The 21,560-nt window shown below is 45.3% G+C and overlaps 5 protein-coding genes across 5 annotated transcripts; 4 read left to right on the plus strand and 1 right to left on the minus strand.

Annotated features, from left to right (window-relative positions):
• Positions 1-562: 562 nt before the first annotated feature.
• Positions 563-3,104, plus strand: EDB93DRAFT_1082715 (uncharacterized protein; the record flags this gene model as incomplete). Its single annotated transcript, XM_041445709.1, has 15 exons — positions 563-721; positions 767-839; positions 898-912; positions 968-994; positions 1,047-1,095; positions 1,152-1,452; positions 1,509-1,635; positions 1,761-1,783; positions 1,839-1,862; positions 1,917-1,996; positions 2,057-2,090; positions 2,151-2,280; positions 2,338-2,633; positions 2,680-2,895; positions 2,949-3,104. The coding sequence occupies 15 exons, from the start codon at positions 563-565 to the stop codon at positions 3,102-3,104; spliced, it is 1,710 nt and encodes a 569-aa protein (XP_041309195.1).
• Positions 3,105-3,922: 818 nt separating this feature from the next.
• EDB93DRAFT_239065 (uncharacterized protein) lies at positions 3,923-6,785 on the plus strand. Its single transcript, XM_041455819.1, has 17 exons — positions 3,923-4,341; positions 4,392-4,446; positions 4,507-4,521; positions 4,589-4,615; positions 4,667-4,715; positions 4,774-5,074; positions 5,128-5,254; positions 5,306-5,320; positions 5,380-5,402; positions 5,455-5,478; positions 5,532-5,611; positions 5,660-5,693; positions 5,746-5,875; positions 5,926-6,127; positions 6,182-6,275; positions 6,326-6,541; positions 6,600-6,785. The coding sequence occupies exons 1-17, from the start codon at positions 4,180-4,182 to the stop codon at positions 6,747-6,749; spliced, it is 1,704 nt and encodes a 567-aa protein (XP_041309196.1). The 5' UTR covers positions 3,923-4,179; the 3' UTR covers positions 6,750-6,785.
• Positions 6,786-7,726: 941 nt separating this feature from the next.
• EDB93DRAFT_1248967 (uncharacterized protein) lies at positions 7,727-9,613 on the plus strand (the record flags this gene model as incomplete). Its single annotated transcript, XM_041452783.1, has 15 exons — positions 7,727-7,815; positions 8,090-8,198; positions 8,263-8,280; positions 8,333-8,358; positions 8,418-8,443; positions 8,494-8,531; positions 8,588-8,612; positions 8,665-8,676; positions 8,732-8,747; positions 8,799-8,939; positions 8,996-9,032; positions 9,103-9,130; positions 9,187-9,237; positions 9,291-9,508; positions 9,563-9,613. The coding sequence occupies 15 exons, from the start codon at positions 7,727-7,729 to the stop codon at positions 9,611-9,613; spliced, it is 885 nt and encodes a 294-aa protein (XP_041309197.1).
• A 3,087-nt stretch (positions 9,614-12,700) lies between these two features.
• Positions 12,701-13,314, minus strand: EDB93DRAFT_1082660 (uncharacterized protein; the record flags this gene model as incomplete). The annotated part of the gene is made up of 3 exons (XM_041445702.1): positions 12,701-12,802; positions 12,855-12,974; positions 13,024-13,314. 3 exons carry the CDS (start codon positions 13,312-13,314, stop codon positions 12,701-12,703), a joined length of 513 nt encoding a protein of 170 aa, XP_041309198.1.
• Positions 13,315-19,042: 5,728 nt separating this feature from the next.
• Positions 19,043-21,519, plus strand: EDB93DRAFT_1136319 (uncharacterized protein). The gene is made up of 17 exons (XM_041449156.1): positions 19,043-19,409; positions 19,469-19,550; positions 19,602-19,615; positions 19,679-19,787; positions 19,844-19,861; positions 19,914-19,939; positions 19,989-20,014; positions 20,063-20,100; positions 20,154-20,178; positions 20,230-20,241; positions 20,292-20,307; positions 20,360-20,503; positions 20,558-20,617; positions 20,667-20,694; positions 20,742-20,799; positions 20,861-21,092; positions 21,143-21,519. Exons 1-17 carry the CDS (start codon positions 19,321-19,323, stop codon positions 21,162-21,164), a joined length of 999 nt encoding a protein of 332 aa, XP_041309199.1. The 5' UTR covers positions 19,043-19,320; the 3' UTR covers positions 21,165-21,519.
• The last annotated feature ends 41 nt before the right edge of the window (positions 21,520-21,560 follow it).

A 21,560-nucleotide genomic window follows, 5' to 3' on the forward strand; every position in this document is an offset into this window, starting at 1 on the left:
AATAGTGCTTCTCGTGAGTGACTTGTTTAACACCATCTGCTGTGGTTGAGACCCTGGGGCCTCAGCGTCGAATAGTCTTCCCCATTAGTGAGAGCAACAAACCAGCGATCACCGGTCAGGCCTGACAGTCTGTGACAGACGGGTACGAGATGCTGTCTACCTACCTGGCAAACGGCGCATCATCACATGTTCTGATGGTAGCTCGCTCCGATGATGGGACCTGGAGGGCGACGTGCAGATCACGGTGGGGGGTGTGACAGGGACGTCCGAGTGTAACTTGAACGTTGAGCTTCCCAGCAGATCGTACGATATGACTAGCATGAAAGGGCTGGACGAGACGTGATGGCATCAAGGATTTCAAATTTGTGTACCTTTTATTTTAATGGTTTGTACACGAGCACGTGTTTAGCACGTGTATCCGCGCCTCCCGCGGCTGGACCGTGTGATCGTACTCTGGTCAAGTCCGTTGACCCGTATCTATCAATACTCCATCAATTATAATAACCAGCAATTCAACAATGAGCCCTCTTATCACATTTCAGATCTCACCCTCCAGTAGAAAATGCCTGAAATATTCGGTGAACCACTCGATTCGTTCGTCCCCGACGACTTGACGCTCTCCCAGTTCTTCCTCGACTCCTACCACCCCCGTAGGCCGGTCCGAACAGATTCACCATGGCTCATTGAGGACGAGACTGGGAGGCGCATTGGATTTGAAGAGGTCCGTGGAAACTCCCAGTTATGATAAATTAGCAATTCTTACTAGCTGCCTGGCAACTTCAAGATCCGTGCACGAACCTTTGGATTTGCAAATGGACTTGCGTTGCGCTATGGTATTAGTACGTGCTATTTAACGCTCCTCAACGATGATTGTGTGCTCTAATGGCATACGTGCAGAAGAAGAAGACGTTGGTAGGTGTTGTCCACCCTCGGTCCGACTACCTCCTTTCTTACGATTGGTCCCCAGTCCTTATCTTTAGTCCTAACCATGTTGGTAAGGCTTTTTCTCCAGTCCCTCATCAGCGTCGCTTAACCGTATCCCGTAGACTATCCTCCTGCAATATGGGCTACGCACCGACTGGGTGGAATTGTTTCGTGAGCTCAGCAAATGATGACCATCTTGTCCTCTGATCCGACCGAATACATTAAAGCGGCGCGAATCCGACGTATACAACGGAAGAACTCTTACACCAGATTCAGGCCGTGAATGCAACTCTGATAATTGCACATTCGTCCTCCCTCCATACGGCTCTCGATGCCGCACGCGCAGCCCGCGTACCTTCTGATCGAGTTATTACTTTTGGCAAATCAACTCAGCCTACTGTGGAGAGTATCATTCAGCTTGGACTTAGTAAAGAACCTGCGTTTGTTGAACGACGATTGAAAAAGGGCGAGGGCAAGACAAAGATTGCCTTTTTAAACTTTTCCAGTGGTACAACAGGTAAACCCAAGGTGCGCTTTTGCCTGAAAATATTGATACTTGAGTAGATGCATAAAACAATAAATAGGCGGTAGCAATTGCGCATTATGCTCCCATAGTCAACGTCATTCAGATAGCGCAGTATACAAAGGTCAACGAAAACTATGCTCCTTGGGAGGAGCAGCGGTTTAGACCAGGTGATATAACCGCTGGAGGTGTGCATTCATCAGACTCTCTTTTGGAGGTTCCATCTGACTCATTATTACTCAGTGCTTCCCTTCTTTCGTACGTCTGTCTATTGCATGTATTGTATGTGACGTTGAACACATGACTTGTAAAGATATATATGGCCTCGTATTCTCTGTAAGCGCAAACTTCCTGCAATGTTCTTAGATTCAGATGTTGATTTCTGAAGTAGATTTATGCGGTCCCATTTTTTGGAGTAAGTCCATCTCGTCATCTGATTTCCAGTGTTGATGCTTGGGTTGTTCACTAGATGTCGCTGGTAGTCATTACAAAATTTAACTTCACAGATTTCTTACAGAGCATAGAGAGGCACCATATCACCCACCTGACGTGAGCATCAGTCTTCCTGTCATCGAAAAGGCGTTGATTATTGACGCATTGGCTGCCCAGACTCGTTCCGCCTCAGATTGTGCTGCTTTGCAAGGTCAGTAAACGTAAATCGGATGGGTGATCGATTCTTGTATGCTGAGGAACATGAACCCAGCATCCAGCAGTCAACAAGTATGACCTCAGTGCCATTCGATTCTTAATTTCCGGAGCTGCACCTCTTTCAGCTGAGTTGGTGAACCAGCTCATGAAAGTAATCCCCAATGCCCAAATCGGCCAAGGTTACGGTAGGGCCGCTATTTCTTCTTATCTTAACGCTGACATTCGTTGTACCTGGAATCCAGGGCTGACCGAATCTTCTACGTCGCTCACAATGTTCTCGGTGGCTCAGAAAATAGGTGTTCCAGGTGGCGCTGGAAAGTTTCTCCCGGGTGTAGTTGCCCGATTAGTCAAGCCTGACGGTTCACTTGCTGGCTTCAATGAGCCAGGCGAATTGAGAGTGAAGACGCCTTCCTTAGCTTTGGGATACTGGAATGATGAAAAAGCAACAAAGGAGACATTTGTTGACGGATGGCTTTGCACAGGAGACGAAGTTATTATACGTGAAGACAAGGAAGTTTTCATCGTCGATCGATTAAAGGTATTCGGTTTCAATTCTCTGTTGCGATGGCTAATCTATCCATCAGGAAATTATGAAAGTCAGAGGATTCCAAGTAGCTCCTGCCGAGCTAGAAGGTTGTATTCTAGATCACCGTGATGTGGCAGACACGTGTGTCGTGCCCATACCTGACGAATACAGCGGAGAAGTTCCGTTGGCGTTCGTCGTGCTTCGTGCGTTCGCTGCGAATCGCGTGGGAAAAGACTCTCGTGAAGCAGACAAAGTAAAGGCGTCCATAATGAAGGTTTGGCTATTCCATGTCAAAGTGATGATAGTCGGGTTGACGTCGTTATCCAGCACGTCGCAGACAACAAGGTCGCGTATAAGCATCTAGCGGGAGGCGTGGAATTTATAGATGTCATACCAAAAAATCCGAGTGGAAAGCTACTACGGCGAGTGCTTCGTGATCGAGCTCGGAGCTTGAGGTCAAGAGAGGTCAAGGCCAAGCTGTGATATATTTTCTGTCAATCTAAGAGTCGGAAGCTATTATATATAGCTTGTAATCCTCAACCGACATTGTAATGGCGGCGTGCGCCAACTGTCTCACATATTCCACAATTTCTAAACATTGCTTAAGCTTCATGAACTACAGAAGTTCCCGTTAATATAGAAGACCTTGTTTATAGTCGCTACTAACCTTAGCCGTCAATATCCAGTCACCACTGATGCATGACATTTGGGGTCTTCCTCCCTTTCTTAGGCGGCCCATCCACCTTGGCTGTAGTTACACTCGCTGGCACATACATATATGATCATGCGGGTCACGGGTTACCCGCCGTGGGTTTTTATCGTTCACACCCGAGCATACCCTTGACAAAACCCGGACCCGATCATACCTTTGGGCTATGAGTATGGGTAAGTGGCGGGTATGGGTACGGGTAGGCTGATAGATACTCACAGGTCATCCATGCCATTGCCTAGCGATGACATGATTGGGGTGCTAAAACAAAGCAACCTGCAACTACTGGGCGTAAAAATGGACGGTTGAAGCAAACACTGAAACACGGTTTAGAGGAAAATATAAGGCTTGTCGAACTATAGAAAGGATACTTTTGTATGCCATGCGCATATCATGAGGTGAGGCAAGCTAGTACTCGGATCCAGGAGCTTGAACAACGAACCTGTGCAGTCATTTTCCCACACAGAAATGTATCGTTTGAACTTTGCAGAATTCTAACAAAATCCAACTAGGAGTGCAACACGCACGAATCACCATGGGGAATTCGTTTCTCGCTCGCATAAAACTTTCACAAGTAGTACTTCCTTCGTTGTGTCTTTTTTCCACGAGAACAGGTATCAGATTTGAATAACATTGCAAACTATTCAATGCACTTTGTTCCCTGGCCAGCTGGCGGAACCGAATTGTGACACAACTCACTCAGCGACACCGTTTGTAACCTAAACTGACACCATCATGATTGGATCCTGCCGGACAAATCACACACAAAGTACTTAAGCCATATTGAATTCGCCGCCACACGTCTTCCTTACTGCTCTTCTGCATACCTATCATTTTGCAAGCCCCCCAATGTCTGAAATTCATGGTCCGAGTCTTGAGACGTTTGTTCCAGATGACCTTACTTTACCCCAGTTCATCCTCGACTCTTCCCACCCATTGAGACCCATCCGGCCAAGTCATGTGCCATGGTTCATCGAGGATGCCGGCGGCAGAGGAATTGGACATGAAGAGGTGAGTCGAACACAAGCGATGGCGTCAGCGATATTCACTACACTCCCAAGATCCGCGCAAGGACTTACGGACTTGCGAACGGCCTCAGTCTGCGGTTTCGTGTCAGTGAGTCTCGTCCAAAGTACTATGATCCGTAAAGCGCTTCTTTTGATGAATTCATTTTAGAGGAGAACGATCTAGGTGTGTGCAACGTGTAGTTAGGCGCCCCTGGGTCATAAAACGTCGAGACTCATTGTATGTGCCTTAGTGGTCATTTTCAGCCCGAATCACATTGGTATTTAAGTGGCTAGTTCGCTTCTGGTCTCGTGCTCATCGCTTATTATAGACTATGCGACGGCCATATGGGCAACGCATCGGCTAGGTGCTGTCGTGTCGTATGTTATGCAGGTCTTGATATTTTTGAACTTATCTGATCATCACCTTCTATCACAGATGCGCAAATCCAGCTAGTAACACCAAAGAATTGCTATATCAGCTTAAGATGGTCAACGCGTCTTTGATCATCGCGCATCCCTCTTCTTTGCATACTGCATTAGATGCCGCTCATGCTGCTGGTTTACCATCTGAGCGCGTCATCACTTTCGACGAGTCAAATCAGATGTCGGTAGACGCTCTGGTTCAGCAAGGGCTGCAGAGTGAGCCAAATTTCGTTGAACGAAGGCTGCGGAAAGGAGAGGCAAAAACGAAGGTCGCATTCCTCAGTTTTTCGAGTGGTACAACGGGAAAACCGAAGGTATGTCGAGCCTTGGATTGATGAATGAGGCCTCATACTTGTGGTCGCGATAGGCTGTTGCGATATCACACTTTGCTCCTATTGTGAATGTGATTCAAATGGCCGAGCACCAGAAGGTTAATAAGAACTATGCCCCTTTGGAAGAACAGAGGTATCGGTCAGGGGATGTAGTTGCAGGAGGTGCGTTTTTTCATAAGCATAATGTGACGTCGCTAACCGTCTCTTGTAAAGTTCTACCTTTCTTCCGTGTGTAACCTCTTTCCATCGCATGTCGTCCAACAAACTGAAGTACGCAACGTTTCTAGATATTTATGGCCTGGTGGTGCTAGTAAGTTGAATTTCCACGACCTAATCATATTGCTTAAACACGATCGCCTTAGATTCACTTCATGACATTTTGTGGCGTAGGCTCCTTCCATTAATTTTTTTGCTATGCCTCTTTCTCAACTCCTTGCAGATTTCAATTGTGGCAATACCCAAGTTCAACTTCACAAATTTTCTAGACAGCATTACCAGACATCGTATAAACCATCTTTTGTGAGTTTCGACCACCATGACTTTTCGTAGGAATCCTGACATTCACAGACTTGTACCGCCTCAAATCGTGTTGTTTTGCAAGGTCAGCGCCGACATTTTTGGTAACTGATTGCTCAACCTGATGCTCCTGGCAGCACCCTGCTGTGAAAAATTACAACTTGAACGGTATCAAGCACCTGTTATGTGGAGCTGCCCCTCTCGCCGCCCCTCTTGTTAACCAGCTAGTGAAGGTTATGCCGAACGCGCAGATAGGGCAAGGTTATGGTAGGGCAGTTTTCTGACCATCTTACTGCCTGTTTTTCATCATTTTCAAGGCATGACCGAGTCCGCTGCTACTATCACGATGTTTTCTGTGGACGAAAAACTTGGCGTTCCTGGCAGTGCTGGGCGTTTGATGCCTGGTGTCGTTGCCAAGGTTGTGAAAGACGATGGAACCCTAGCAAGATTCAACGAACAAGGTGAACTTCAGGTCAAAATCCCATCTGTAGCGCTAGGATATTTGAATAATGATGAAGCGTAAGTGATCATCTATAATATATTCTTGCTTGACCGTAAGGTGCTGCCCAATAGCACGAAGGAGACCTTCGTTGATGGTTGGTTGCGCACTGGTGATGAAGTTATTATACGCGAGGATCATGAGCTGTTCATCGTTGATCGCCTAAAGGTATGCTATCGTCTTGTATCGACTTTTGGAAAATTCAACTTTCTCTGCAGGAAATCATGAAAGTCAAAGGATTTCAAGTCGCTCCTGCAGAGTTGGAGGGCTGTCTTCTTGATCATCCTGATGTTTCAGACACGTGTGTAGTGCCAATTCCCGATAGCTACAGCGGGGAGCTTCCGATGGCGTTTGTGGTACTTCATCCTAACGCAGTCAAGAGGATCGCCTTGGATTCTGCTGAAGTCGGGAGGGTTAAAGCATCCATTACGAAGGTTAGCTCGTACTTGCCGACTTCATTATCGCTTGAACTAGACCTGACTGTTGCTGAAGCATGTGGCGGACAACAAGATCGCATATAAACATCTTGCTGGCGGGGTGGAGTTTTTGGATGCAATTCCCAAAAATCCAAGTGGGAAACTGCTGCGTCGAGTGCTGCGAGATCAGGCGCGTGACTTGGTACAACTGAAGTCGAAGCTATGATTGAATTGCTACATCGCTCATTGGTGTTCTAAATACACGTGCTTTTTTCACACGCACAGCCCCCACTCGTCATTACTTTCTCCATTTTGAATTTGACATACTTTTAATTTTGCTATTTGTAATAGCGGAGGGTTTCCCGACGGCGGCCACCGTCAACTGGAAAACACTCGGCTCACTCCTGCATGCTGCAGCGGTCCTCATACTCCAAGATTTTGTGATCATCCGATATCCAACCCTGGGCCATAGTACTCGGTTCATCCTTCGAGCAATTCTAACCCCATTTTACTACCTAATAACATCAGATACCCTACTCGCGTCACGCGCACAGGTAACTGTAAATATTAGCAGATCAGCCCATCAGGAAACTCCACAGCCAAGCATTTTCGGGCGCGAATCAGTCACTGGGCCTTATTCTCCGAGGATGCGATGTTAAATAGCATGTAGTCGGACTTGGCGTGTTTTTCCCGCGTGGTTCTCGTCACCTACCAGGATCTAGGTCGCTTGCGTCTATGGTGATTGAAGGACTCTCAGTGACCACGCTACATCTTGTGGCTGTTGCAACTTGGTTGGCAGAGAACTGACTAGTGGTACGGTGCAAATAATACTTTGATGCGACTGCTCCAGTCTGATCCAATGTTCGTTTCCTTTCAAGTTTGTCTCTCGGACTTGGAATCACAGGTCAAGGCCGTGATATCATGCTAACCCGATGGCCGATACGGCCAACCAAACATGTGACAGGTGTCTCATTTCATCAGCGCTAACAGGAACTATGCCAACGCGCATCACAATTGCGCAAGTCTGTTTTTAGGTAAAGTCTACCTGTTCATCAGAGAAATGACTACATATGCCAGACTCATCTGCGCAGGATTCGCCACAAACGTAAGACCCCAAGTGGCAATGCACTAGCTTCATTTTACTTAATACCGTGACCTACTAGTAGAAGTAGACACCTTGCAGATTACTACAACCAACCAACAATGTCTTCCTCGGCGCAGGACCTCGCACTACAACTTGATATCGGGAAGACATTCGGGGCACTTTTTATTGGGGTTACCATTGCAGCAGTGTTAGTAAACGATCCGCTCGTTATGCAGTCAAAACTGTGGGTTTCCTGCCGTCCTGACTGATTTTGCGGAACAGGCTCTTTGGTTTAAGCAACGTTCAAGCTTTCATCTACTTTCAGACGCATAGGGGCACAGGGATGAACATTCTATAAGATAACTGTACGTTTATGCCCTTTTTTATTTGTCCTGTTCTGAACGCCATATCAGGTTATCTGGCTCTGGTAGGCATTTTCGACTTGCTATTATCGAGCCCATCGAGATTCACTAAAACCATAGGATACTCGACGCTTTGCACTTGGCCTTGATCGTCCATTGCGTCTACTATTATTTAGTGGTCAACTATGCAAACGTCAGTGCACTCTCGGAAATCGTATGGAGTTTTAAAGTGAGTTATTGTTCTGGTCCCTCATGCAGCCCCGTAATACTATGATATTGATGGGCTTGTGCAGCTTCAGATAGTAGTCGAGGTGAGTTGTATTTGTAAAGCTCTGCGGTACACCTCAGTCATGCACTCTACAGTTTTTCGTTATTTGTGGGGTACATATGTAAGTTTGATGTGCAGAATGTGATGTGCAACCTATCATTAATACATCTTGTACCATAGATTATATGTTTATCGCATATGGATAAGTATGTGTCTCCCTATCGATGGACTTCTACGACTGATGCAATGTACCTAGTCAGCAAGGGCCGATCAAGAATCCTCCCTATCACAGTAGTAGGTTTACAGTTGACATGGGTTTTACAGCATTTCATTCTGTGATTCGTTGCTAGGGCGTAATCGAAATATTACTCTCAGGTAAGTCTGTTAACTGGAAATGCTTTTTGTCCAATCTCAAAGATCCCTTCAGGTGTTGCCATCGGTAATCGTTCAAACGATGCTCTTGTTCTTGACTCATTATTTTAACCCAACGTCAGCCCTTATCTGGGCATTGTGAGTGGAAATGTGTACTTCCCAGCGACATGAAGTGCTGATAGTGAGTAGATACCAGTGTCATCTGTTCTCGGACTTGCTTAAAATCGAGTGGGCGACATTCATGACTTTGGGCACGATTACTTTTGCCGACATCGTTGTCGCATCATCACTATGCTATCTCCTGGCTACCTCCCGTACTGGATTTTCTGGGTGAGGAGCGATCCATTCATCACCTGACTGAGATACCGCTAACACGAAATACATAGCACCAATTCCTTGATAACGAAGCTCATGGTTTACATTGTTAATACTGGCAGTATGACGAGGTATTCCTCCTTCCAGACTATCTCATATCTTGACTCATTTTATGCAGCATATGTTCGATGGCAGCTATGATTACAGTAAGCTTCCAGAGATTGTATTGCCCATCTCTTCTCTGAAGCTCTACAGTGCGCAGCCATGCCGCACAACTTCATCTTTATCGCTATTGAATTTTTATTGGCTAAAGGTACGACCAAACCCTTTTCCTGGAATCGTGCTGACCAGTAGTCCTGTTTCAAGTATATATCAACGCGTACTTCGCACTCCTGAATGCACGACACTACACGCAAGTCAACACAGACTCTACTCACAATCCTTACCCACTCCATAACCGCCCCGAGGTCTACCGCCCGGAGCTGCACATCAGGAATTCAGAAGACGAGGAGCTCCAAGTGTCCCGGAAGAATGTGTTTAGACATCCCGATGATGAAGCTATGCATCCTTCTCGATTTGTCATGGTCGGTGTTAGTTATTGTGTCATTGACGATTTAATGACAATTTTTTCGCTTTAGCCGCAGCAGTCGACTGCGGTGGCAACGGATATGACCTTTTTACCCGTGTGATGATGGAGCGTGCATGTGGTATTGTCTATCCGTCTTTGGGCGAGATAGGGGTCTGGGCATTACGAGCTCTTATCAATGGCGGGAAAAAAGAGGGATCTAGCTTTCGACATCAGTATCTGCAAGTTGAATATATTACGACCAGCTTAGAATTACGACTTTCAAGATAATTTAAGTAGAAGGACTTGATCCGATTCTTTCAATGTATCACCACTCTTCATAGTATCTTGACGGTCGATCGTTGACCGAATTCCTGGCCCCGGACCTCTCTAATCCGAAAGAGATCAAACAAATGTTGATTGCGATCTCAATCTACTGAATGAACATGCGTAGACTGATTGCTGGACTCAGTGATGATCATTCTCCTGACGGGACCATCATGTGGTCCTCAGACTTCGAAAGGTAATGTGGGCAAGTACGTAGATTGGCGGAGTTGGTCGATGGAGGGTGGAGAAAACGGGGAACGACTAGACAGACATAATAGCAAAATGTCCGTTTTTTTCGTGCGAAGTGAAGTTCCTTCGTGCTAAGATGGTTGAAAACACAAGTCGCGAAGCGTTGACCTTAGTAGATATGTCTGAGATGGTCGCCGTGACATGATTGGTTCATCCTGGCATTACAAGGCACGGGTAACGAAGATGATGATGGAGGGTTCTTCAACAGAACAAGGGATATGAGCATCATAGCTAGCAGGCTCCCAAACACGGTCACTAGCATCAGGTGACGGTATGTTGCATGACCCGCAAACACTTTGAAAAATTGACGACATGATCCAACATAGGTTCCGGAGTTGAGAGCACAACCCCGTCAAATGTTTTGTCACTCTATGTACGTAGCAAGGTACGACCGGAGGCAATAGAGCTAAGGCGCAGTCTGGACAACGAATAATTGCGAATTCAAAATTCTGAATCAAGTCACATGATGGTCTGGGAGATGCCGGATCACAGCGCACCTTGCTCGCGTACTAGCTAGTATACTGTATACATATTACATGGATGATCTTGATGATACTGATACTGTTGACCTTGAGGCCCATCGCCAAATCGACCACTATCGACATCATTGGACCGGGATTCTTCTAGCCATGTTAATCCAAATTATGCATACCTACCAGCTTCTATTCTTAAATTCAACAGAATACATCCCATATCATACATCCATCCTCACTGGTGAGGCATGGGTGTATGAGCTCATTCATGGACATCCTGACAGGATCCAGCACAATCTCAGTGTCGACTGTGACATTTTCACTGCACTGTTGCATGTTCTCCATCATAATGGTTTTAACCCATCTCACAACGGTGTATCAGTGGAAGAGCAACTTGGTATTTTTTTATATACATGTGTCACTGGGCTGTCATCCCGCCTCGTTGGAGAGCGCTTTCAGTGTTCCCCTGACACCATCACAAGGTACAGTGCCAGTAGTTTCAATATTATTTGTGTGACTCATTAGATCTACTATTTCAAAGATATTTCAAACACATGCTTTTCTTCTTCTCATCAAATCTGTTCTATGCCTCCCAAATCACGTTTCTGACACACGCGACTCCCATCTCTGATAAAATCCTCAACGATCCTTGATTTCGATTCTTCAATCAGTGTATTGGTGCAGTAGATGGTACACATATTCAGGCCTTTGTACCCCCAGAGGAACACTTCCACATGCATAATCGCAAGGGCTTTTTGTCCCAAAATTGCTTGTTCATTTGTAACTTCGACTTTCATTTCCTTTATTTGCTCTGCGGGTGGGATGGATCTATGTCTGATGCGGCTCTGTGGACAGATGCCCACACGAACAACTTGCGAATCCCCGAAGGATGATATTTTCTTGCAGATGCTGGTTTCAGCACCTCTGATGCCCTCCTTGTTCCATACTGGGATGTACACTATCATCTGAAAGAGTGGCAACAGGCCAATGTCAAGTAGGTCACCATTATTATTTCGAGTTCATGTTGGGCTAACTTTTACACGGGCTGAGGAACGCACAAGAACTATTCAACCACCATCATTCTGCGCTGTGCAATGTCATCGAACACATCTTCGGTGTTCTGAAACGTCAATGGGGTATCTTACAACACATCCCTGAATACAACATGGACATCCAAGCCCAGGTCCCTGCAGTGTTATGCACACTGCATAATTTCATTCAGAAGCATCACCCTGATGCTTTTGACCTTGACCTTGAATCGGATGGAAACCTTCTCGAGTTCGATATTGACGTTGCATGGGATGAGCTTGGTGATGGACTGGCTGATGTGACAGAATGCAGAAGAGCAGATCAGAGATGAGACAGACTTGCAAGGGAAATGTGGGAAGACTATCTCGATGAGCATAGGCGATGAGGGCTTCCATTGCCAGGTACAATGTAGCCTACATACTACATAGTATAGTACACTTCCAAACCTACGCCATTGACATTATTAGGTCATTGTTGGGACTACTGTCAGACTTGAGCTGGCACAGAGTTTTCTCCAACCAGGCAGCTCGAGTTGTCTTTGGAAAGTTAGAAAAAATCACAGCCTGCGCCTTCTCCCTAGCAAAGTAGTCTGCAATCTCAAGCCGATCATCCTCTGTAAGAGTCTTGTGCTCTGACAGCAAGACAATAGCATGAGCAAGGGGGTCATTGGGTGTGACAACAGGCTGAGGCCTGCTGGGGGAAGTTACAAGAAACTCTTTGATATAATCAGCGAGAACCTTCATTGCATAAGTTACATAGAAGTTATCAAAATAACCAGTGGGCACCTTCATTGTTTCAGTCCCATCCTTCTGCACCTGGGCAGTCACAGATAGTAGCCGAGTATGTTTTTGGGCACTAGAGCTCGACTCAGATCCAACTATTGAAGGGTTGCTGGCTCTGCGCTTTGCACTGCGGCTGATGCTTGTCAACACAGATGAGGGAGCTGAGACACTAGCAGCATTAGAAGAAGCAAGATAACTAGATGGAGTAGATGGCATTGTTGATGAGGGATCATCGAAAGTGTGCGATGGCCCAGGAGTGTTGGGAACCAGACCCCATGTGGGGGGAGCCATATTTCTGTCACTAGTAGACACCAATGATCCTATGGGAGCAACAGATGGGGCCAGGGGTTCTCAAAAAACATGTGAGCCTTTTGCGATCTTTGGCATCATCTGCTCAATTACATTGAAGTGTTTGAAACCTTTGTTTTTAAAAGGTTTTGCTGCAGGGCGCCGCTGAAAATAATAGTGTTTAGTAGCACTCATGGCCAGTCATTAGTATATGTACCTTGATGTACCGATTCCAGACATCATCATCCTTTGTAACAATTCCCACTCCGTACTCATCACTCCACATAAATCCTGATATGTTTTTGATATCTAAAACAGCATTATACCCTGATTTGAGCTACAAGGTATTGAATCTATGCGACATAATCATGTGACTGATAACATACCGATTGCCACTTAGTCTCACAAACACTAACTGTCTTCTCAGCACCACTTGCATTTGGGAATCTCTCCTTCAGTAAGTTTGCAGCTGCAGTAAGTGTTGGAGTCTTGAAATTTCCATTGCCACTCGCAGAAAACTGAGACAATAGAAAGTCGACAAAAACAGCTTCTTCATCTGATGTCCAGGAGGCAGCAGGCTTTCTTTTGCCCTTCTTCAATCCCACTTGGTCAATGGTACCATGAGAACAAAGAGAATGAGTAGATTTGTCACTGTTGATTGATTCACTGGATGACATGGCGGTAGGTAAGCAAGGTGCACTGACAGCACTGCATAATCTGCAATGATGTGATCTGGCATCTCCCAGACCATCATGTGACTTGATTCAGAATTTTGAATTTGCAATTATTCGTTGTCCAGACTGCACCTAAGTCTTCGAGCAAATGGCAAATGGAGCTTTTACGCATCATGCTTCTTCACCATGACGAACAGTTCACCCTGTGCACTTCGTCAACATAACTTTTCTTTTTCCCACCCTCCTCTCCCTTCTTATCATGCGCTCACACGATTCCAGCGCCTCGCTGGCAACACCAGAACTCATGGCCCTGAAAGGACAACTAACCACAAGACAGCGAGGCAGCCCACCCGCCCTCGCAGCTCACCTTTTGTCCCCAGGACAAAGTCCTCTCAGAGCTGGGAGGCACTGCACGCCTTCGCCCGTAATCTCTCTCCAAGCTTTCACCCTTAAACTTGCACACACCATGTCGTAGTCATCTTAGCATTCAAGTTTAATCATTGTTTCTTCTCCACTGCGTAAATGAGACATTAGAGTGAACCTCAAAGAGTTGCCACCATTGAGATAGTCTGTGGTTGGCATGATGCACATGGAGCCAATTGCGAACCTGAGTACTTTTTCTACACAGCACTTAGCAAAACAAAAAACCAGGATAATGCATGGGACGAACCTTAAGAAAGGCTGATTTCCTCGACTCCAATCCAAACGCCCACTGATTACTGGTAATTTAAGTGTTGGGCTTATTGTGAGTGACTTTCTAGGGTCTTTGCAATGTGTCCACCAGGGACTTTCAATGTCTGCAAGGATCTCTTGCACATTTTCGAATTGCACTAGACAGTTCGGAACTTCTCTCATGTACATATTGCACGATCCGCATATTTGACACCTCCAGCACCAACATGTCTTCCAATACCAGTGATATGCATTGCAAGATGCCAGTGACCATAACCCACAGGCCGATGCAAAACCAGGTACATGAGATGATAGGGATAATGAAGCAGGGGTATGCATAACAGCGCTGTCTCCAAACAGCAAAGTAGTTGCCAGTGGAAAAGGAAAATTGAAACAGGAAAGGTCATTGACAAATGGATAAGACACACTGAGCGTATGCTGTCAGTGTGCTGAAGTGTGGGCGGTAATCGAGTTTAGAGCAGATCCTACAATGGAATGACAAGAGTGTGGGATGTCAAGAATGGCGAAATAATCTTGAAAATCAAGACCTGGCACAAGCATAGTGTAGGTGGTTATATACTTACTCACCTGATGGCCCCGACGAAACAGAAATTGCGACAGGAGGATACACCACCTGCCAATTACAGTCACAGACAAGCGAACTCGACAACTTTGTTTTTGGCTCAGGGAAATTTTTTGGCATCAAACTGAGTATGGGAATAGATTCAGAGTGTTGAATTACCTCTAAAACCGGTGTCGTTTGAATTTTCCCATGTGTTTTCAGGCTGGCCAAATTTTTGGCCATTTTCAACAACATATATTTATGTCTGCGCAGGCTGTGCTCTGTGGAGTACTGCTTCTATTGACATCATGGCATGCTGCAAGACTTGGCGGTGCCATTTTTGCTTCTGAACTGCCCATTCTGCTGCTCTTCCTGTGAGACCCAATCAATATGCACTCATGAAGTGCCACGAATGGTTGATAAAACAACAGATCACTTCAGTTGGGCAAGCATCAAGCTGCTCCTTCACACACTTCTTCGCATCCTCGAACATCTTTTTTGGAATTTCACGATAATGATATTTGCACCAACCCCAATACTATGTACAAGGTTATATCAGTAACAAATCAATATTGAATTCAAACACTCACAATTTCAATTGGGTTCAGTTCTGTCATGAGTACCTTTAACAAATCATTATTCTTTCCTGAATCTTCCTAAGCGCCAACACACAGCGCCTAAGTCAAACCCTAACCCTACAGTAAAAGTGTCTACCAGTTCGGAAATCCCTTTAGCACCTACGACACGTGTCTTCGATGTGACTGATGAAGAAGACAAGTTCTTTGATTGTGAATAGATTAGATATGATAAGATAAGATATGGTCACGTGATACTTCTTTAATATTCTATGATGTTCTATGGTACAATTCCCTTTTCCTTTTTATGATTGGCTAGTAGTTGTATCTCAGTTTCAATCTCAGTTTCAATCTCAGTTTCAATAGTTATATATAGGTAGCATGTCTTGGTCGATAGTTCCTTAGTTCAAACCTCCTGTATCTACATCATTGTAGCAATCCAGGATGTACTTGCTCACTTCCTTTCTGTTGTGATAACCTTAGTCTGAGTCCTAGTCTCCGCCCAGCATTAATTTGTTATTGGGTTGTGACAAGTTCGCAATGAAACTTTGGCAGGAAAATGCACTCATGCCCAGCTTTTTTGATAAGTGTCTCAAGCATCGACGGCTGATTTGCGAAGTCCTCTTGCTGACTGAGAAGATGAGCCATGCAACAATTAGTGCTCTCCCATGGGCAGACAGGTGCACACTTGGCTCACAAGTTGTGAACATTGAATCTGTGCTCTTCCAGAACTTGCCTTCAAGCCTTTAAGACAGCCGTCAGGTAGTGTCATTTTCTGGATCTTGCCGCAGTGTTCAGTGCATGGGTTGGACTGGGGAATAACTGTGTTGTGTTGATGCCATTGCTTTCCGCTGTTGGATTTATTCATATCAAATGCTCTTAGGGCATCTTCAGGCAGAGAAGCATGGGCTGAAGACTGGTCGAAGATGAAAAGTGCTTGGTGGTCTGGATGTGCAGCCTTGAAGATGCGAATTGCGTCTTTCATCTGTGTGAGCAATTGTGCAGTGTCCCACCAGGCATCAGAACCATTTGCACCAGGATGGATGATTTTTCGTGCTTCTTCAACAATTTCACCCTCTTCGTCACGCAGTGCCAATCGACCATCAACTGCATCAATGAATCCGGACACATGGATAATCCTTCCTCTCCCCTTCTTCTGCAAAATCTGTTGACCAGGTAATAGACTTATTTTTTCAGTGTTGTCGAATCATAAACTAATGCATGAACTCACTAAGCATATGTTTTGTAATTGTTTGCATGAAAGCAAGACTCATCGTGCCAAACTGCAATCATCTCAACTTCTCCAGGTGCCAAGTTTGGCTCCACTTGACGCAGCTCAGGGCCTTCATAATGTGCCATACGAGACTCAAAAGCAGCCATGGCAGGTAAAAACACCTCTTGATGATACTTTTTCACGTCCTCATGCTCATGGCCATCCATGTACGCTCCCTTCCGTAACACTGTGCACTGTCATCCCAATTTGATTAGACATCATCGTGCTGTTCATTCACTGAGTTGCCAGAGACCAATGATGTTCAATGAGGGAATAATTGTGTTGTTAAGGGCATGTTGGAATTTGTGTGGAGTGATTTCGCCAATGGGCTGAGATGTTAGCCACTGACGACATGCCAATTGAAGCCTCTCGTCTTTGAGGGGGCTTAGTGTGTTATCTCTTCCACCACACTTCTCGATTGGAAGTTGTTCAAATACTTGGTAATGATGTGCAAGAGCTCGTACTTTTTATGCAAAGTATGCACCTTCTCCTTCATGCCACTGATGTGCAATCTCCAGGCTGGCTGCATTCCTTTGAGGCGAAGTGTCACAAAGTTTTGAATCAGCAATAGCTAGTTCATTTGAGACAGTGGTAAAGTCTTCCCTCCCTTTGCAAGATCCTTTTTGATTTGCTCCCTCAGCTCATCCCAACCTCTGATATCAACCACAGCCTGTTCTCACTCCTCCAGCTCCTCTTCCCAGGCCTCTTCTGCATTATGAGCAAGACCAGTGCTGAGTGCTAAGTCACTTGGAGCTGGTGTCCCCGACACAGAAGATATGGTATCAGCATCAAGTCCATTTTCTTCAGACTCCAAAATAGGTTCCAAGTCGTGACAAGGTGAAGATTCTTTAGTAGTGGATGTGATGTGTGCTGATGTTACAAGAACATCTAGACACTTGGGCCCCTACCATTTTTCTCCTAATCCTCCTCATATCAGCCCTCGCGTCATACCCTTACCCCGACCTTACCCTTGTCATCCTCGTCATTCTCGCCTTCCCTTTCGCTCTCTATCTGTCGCTTCAGCAGAGCCAGTACATCTGGCCAGATCCGTTCGCTGACGAAGCATATCCATGCTCCATTCCGCTACCTGACTGATCCTGTGGACAGTCCCTTTGCCCTTACCGTCTGGACGGTAACCTATGATATGATGCACGACGCATCCCCTTTACCCTTTTCCCTTTCTTGATCTATGACTCGGTGCGCAGTCGCACATGCTACTTATATTTAGCTCCGCAGCTGCACGATCGTGCCCCTGCACGTTTCACTTCTTATCCGCACGTTCAGGATTCACCCGTGTCTCACCTTGAACGTGCCTTCCTTTTATGGTTATGCCCTTTACCGTTTACTTCTCTTGGTAGTACGAGTTATCATCCACTAATACGCTTCCTATCCTCTATATAAACTCGCTACCATGTAACATATTCCCTAACTTGAATCTACTTGGTTCTTGACCTCCTACTCTCACCAGAGTGATCCTTTCTGCCTAGCCAGCAGTCTATATTCTATCTTCTTATCTGCTCCTCGCGGATAAGTCCTTAGTCTCGATCTTTACTCATCGACTTCGTCGATGAGCAAAGCCCCTGTTAACTAGTCGGACTTCCGTCCTTCTAATTAACGACAATCTTACGATTAACCTTCGGGTGTCATAAGCCTTGGCAGATACAGCTCATCGTCTAGCACCCGCTTGACGTAAGCTACCTGATTTGGACATAGGCGTCAAATCTTACTTGCCGAAGCCTCGCCAAGTAAGACCCCTAACCTTGGGCTAGCCCAAGGACATCCTCGATCATTGACAACACACGCTCTGTTTGAGTGTCGCCAACAGATACCATCCAAGTCGTAACAGCTGACTGGTATGATTTTGGCTGAACCATGAATCCAAGGCTGGTAAGGGCTTTTTGGTTTTGAAGGAGTTGTTTATACTGTCATTGAGTACGAGCTGATTTGCTCCCAACATCAGGGCCCTTCTTGTAATGGTTCAGACGGCCTGTTTGTTGGGCTCTGCGCATGGCTTCCCTCAGAGGCAGCCATGTCTTGTCATGTGGATCATCATCCATGGATGCTGCAAGATCAATTAGCCATGAACAGCAGTTGCTGCCATCCAGCTCGTCCAAGTGAGTGATATCCTCTTGGTCTGACTCAATATCTGATTCATCATAATTAGCAACATTTTTCGGGATTTTTCTCGATTTTTTGGGGGGTTGGCCAAATTTTGACTAGTTGCAAAGTCAGACCTTGCCTGAGAGAGATTGGCTCGTGCAAATTACTTCATTATGTCCTAAATATGATGTCTATAGCATTAAAAGTATGATTCGAGCAACTGTGGAGTGCATAAAAATCAAAGACCAGATTTGTCGAGTTTGCTTGTCCGCGACTGTACCGAAAACCTGAAGTACAACTCATCATCGTTAGTATGGATGAGTCCCAGTAAAAATCAACAGGAGGACGTGAAGATATAGTACGAATGGATCAGAGGCCGTCAAATTTCTCGTTGCATTTCGAGGTCTTGAGAGAGAGAGAAAACAGCACTTTTCAAGACGCTTCACCATGAGGTGAGGTCCTAGAAAGTTGAAACGCCACCGTCTCGGTCAACGTGCATCAACAATCGCAAATATTGGTGCGGAAATTGAATGCATGATCAACCGGATCAACTTGTCAATAAAGAGCTGTTGATCCAAAGCTGTTATATGCGTTCAATCCAATCTCTTGATCTGTGGTATCACTGGTATGGTACCAACTCAAGTATAGGCAATCCCTTCTGATTTGAACTTAAGAGCCATCATGGACATGATACACTGTTTCATCCTCATCGTACCTCCATCATCAGCCCAAACCTGTCATTCATCATTGTTCCGTGCTGCGGGATATATAATGGTGGAACAACTGTATCACCGATAGACTTGGCCTAGTCAAAAATACCACTAGCAATGGCTTCCCAAGACCTCATCCCGCGGCCACATTTCAAACTTGTGAGCACATTTGGGGTACTGTTTATCGGGGTTATACTTGCAGCAATGTAAGCAAACTGCTCATTCACCGTTTAGTTAATCCCGAGTGTTTCCTCTCACGAAATAGTCTCTTTGGTGTCACCAACGTCCAAGCTTTTATCTACTTTCAGACGCATAGTGGTACAGGGATAAAATTTCACAAGCTGGTCGTACGTCTATGTTGCTTCCTTGTCGGTGTTTTTTTATTGATGTTATCTTAGGTCATATGTCTTTGGTAGGCACTTCTTCGAGTTGCAATTATCGGGCACGTCGAGATAACACCAACCTTAACTTTTAGGATGCTTGATGCTCTGCATCTAGTCCTGATCGTTCATTGCATCTACTTTTATTTAGTGATTAACTACGCGAACACTTCTGCACTTACAGAAATAGTATGGAGTGCCAAAGTGAGTTGCTACTTCATCTGCGAGCCTCTATGTCTCATCTTGATATGCTTGTATAGCTTCAGTCGGTCGTCACCGTAAGTTAAATGACCTAAGTCCTATGATTCGCCTTACACATGCGCTCTATAGGTTGTCAGCATCTTTGTGGCGCATATGTAAGTTCAATGTACAGTGTCATGTGCAATATTCACTATTGATCCGTAGTCTATATGTTCATCGCATATGGACAGGTAATCCGCTTATCAATAAATTTATCATGACTTATGCGCTCAACCCAGTGAGCAAGGGCCGATCAAAACTTCTGCCGATTACAATGGTAGGTTTGCTACCAATCTCTATGATGAAACCTTATATTTCATCCGCTACTAGGGTATCTTCGTCCTCCTAACTTTAGGTGAGTCCCATCACGTGGTAATGCTCTTCTCGACTCTGAGGATCCTTTCAGGTCCCACCATCGGTAAGAGTTCATTCGTACTGTTATTGTTTCATTATTTTAACACGATAAAGTCGTTATTTGGTTCGTGTAAGTGAGATACCGGACTATCCAACCATGCTTAGGTGCTGATAGCGAGTAGATATCAAAGAGTCCACACAACCGCTGATTTGGTCAACATCAAATATGCATTATACATTTATTTGGGCCCTGTTACCTTTGTCGATATCCTCATTGCATTGTCGCTGTGTTATCTTCTTGCTACGTCCCGTACCGGGTTCTTGAAGTGAGTTGCAGTTCATAAACCGTCGAGCCTGAAAAACTAACATATATTACTTAGAACGGACTTATTCATATCAAAACTCATGATTTATATCATCAATACAGGCTGTTTGACGAGGTATTGCTCATTCCAGTCTCCCCCATACCTTGACTCATATTTCGTGCAGTATGTGTTCAATAGTAATTATCATTACAGTGAGCTCACACCTTGTTCTGATTATCTTCTCCCTGACCGTCTACAGTGGGCAGTGATGCCGAGGAACTTTATATCTGAAGCTGTTGAATTTACAATGCTCAAATGTATGGTCAAAGAATCCCTCGACGAGGATCATGCTGAATCGTGCTCATGATATCATTTTAGTATATGTTAACTCGTTCATCGCACTCATGAACGTGGGATACTCCGCGCAGCCCAACGCAGACACAATGCATTCTTCCGAATACCATGTGCGTCATGACGTCTACCATCCGAGATCACGTACCGGAGCATCGCGGGACGAGGAAATGCAAGCATCCCAGAAGAGCATGTTCAACCATCCCGACGATGAAGTGTTGCATATCACTCAACCTGTGCAGGCTGTCATGGTGACCTGGTCAGTAGTTGTGCTACTGTACACTGGATAAGACTGATGATTTTCTCTAGCCACAGCGGCCGATCAAGGTGATGATAGGAATGAATTATCTTCAGCGTGATGGATCAGCTGCGTGGATCGTTATCTCCTTATCTCGCGGGATGAGTGGAACCAGCCAATGACCTCAACTTCTTGGTAAATTATCGTAGGGTGCTACGGAGTCCGCATATAGGTGTGGAGAGACATCAGTCCAATCCCATTCTTTCCGTTGTAACTTGGTACTTTTCGATTCTAGTATTTCTTAGTGCGCCCATAGTCGACGTTGATGGGATCAACTTTACTAAGTAGGCTTGGCTAGTACTATAGCTCTATCAGGTTCGCGGGAATGATATTTTCACTCCACGGGCGCTGCAACCTTGTTAAATAAACAATTGCATATTTGAAAAAACGACGAAACCGGATCTCAAACATTTGTCTGATCATAATCTT

This window comes from Suillus bovinus (genome assembly GCF_016758785.1).
Source record: "Suillus bovinus strain UH-Sbo-P2 chromosome Unknown EDB93scaffold_17, whole genome shotgun sequence".
Lineage (NCBI taxonomy): Eukaryota > Fungi > Basidiomycota > Agaricomycetes > Boletales > Suillaceae > Suillus > Suillus bovinus.

Excerpts from the sequence above, each read along its gene's own strand:
- EDB93DRAFT_239065 (XM_041455819.1), top strand. The coding sequence starts at position 4,180 with ATGTCTGAAATTCATGGTCCGAGTCTTGAGACGTTTGTTCCAGATGAC. Across the intron at positions 4,342-4,391 it reads GAGGAATTGGACATGAAGAG|ATCCGCGCAAGGACTTACGG; the intron begins GTGAGTCGAACA and ends TACACTCCCAAG. Across the intron at positions 5,694-5,745 it reads AAATCGTGTTGTTTTGCAAG|CACCCTGCTGTGAAAAATTA; the intron begins GTCAGCGCCGAC and ends TGCTCCTGGCAG.
- EDB93DRAFT_1136319 (XM_041449156.1), top strand. The coding sequence starts at position 19,321 with ATGGCTTCCCAAGACCTCATCCCGCGGCCACATTTCAAACTTGTGAGC. Across the intron at positions 20,504-20,557 it reads TCCCGTACCGGGTTCTTGAA|AACGGACTTATTCATATCAA; the intron begins GTGAGTTGCAGT and ends TATATTACTTAG. Across the intron at positions 20,618-20,666 it reads AATACAGGCTGTTTGACGAG|TATGTGTTCAATAGTAATTA; the intron begins GTATTGCTCATT and ends TATTTCGTGCAG.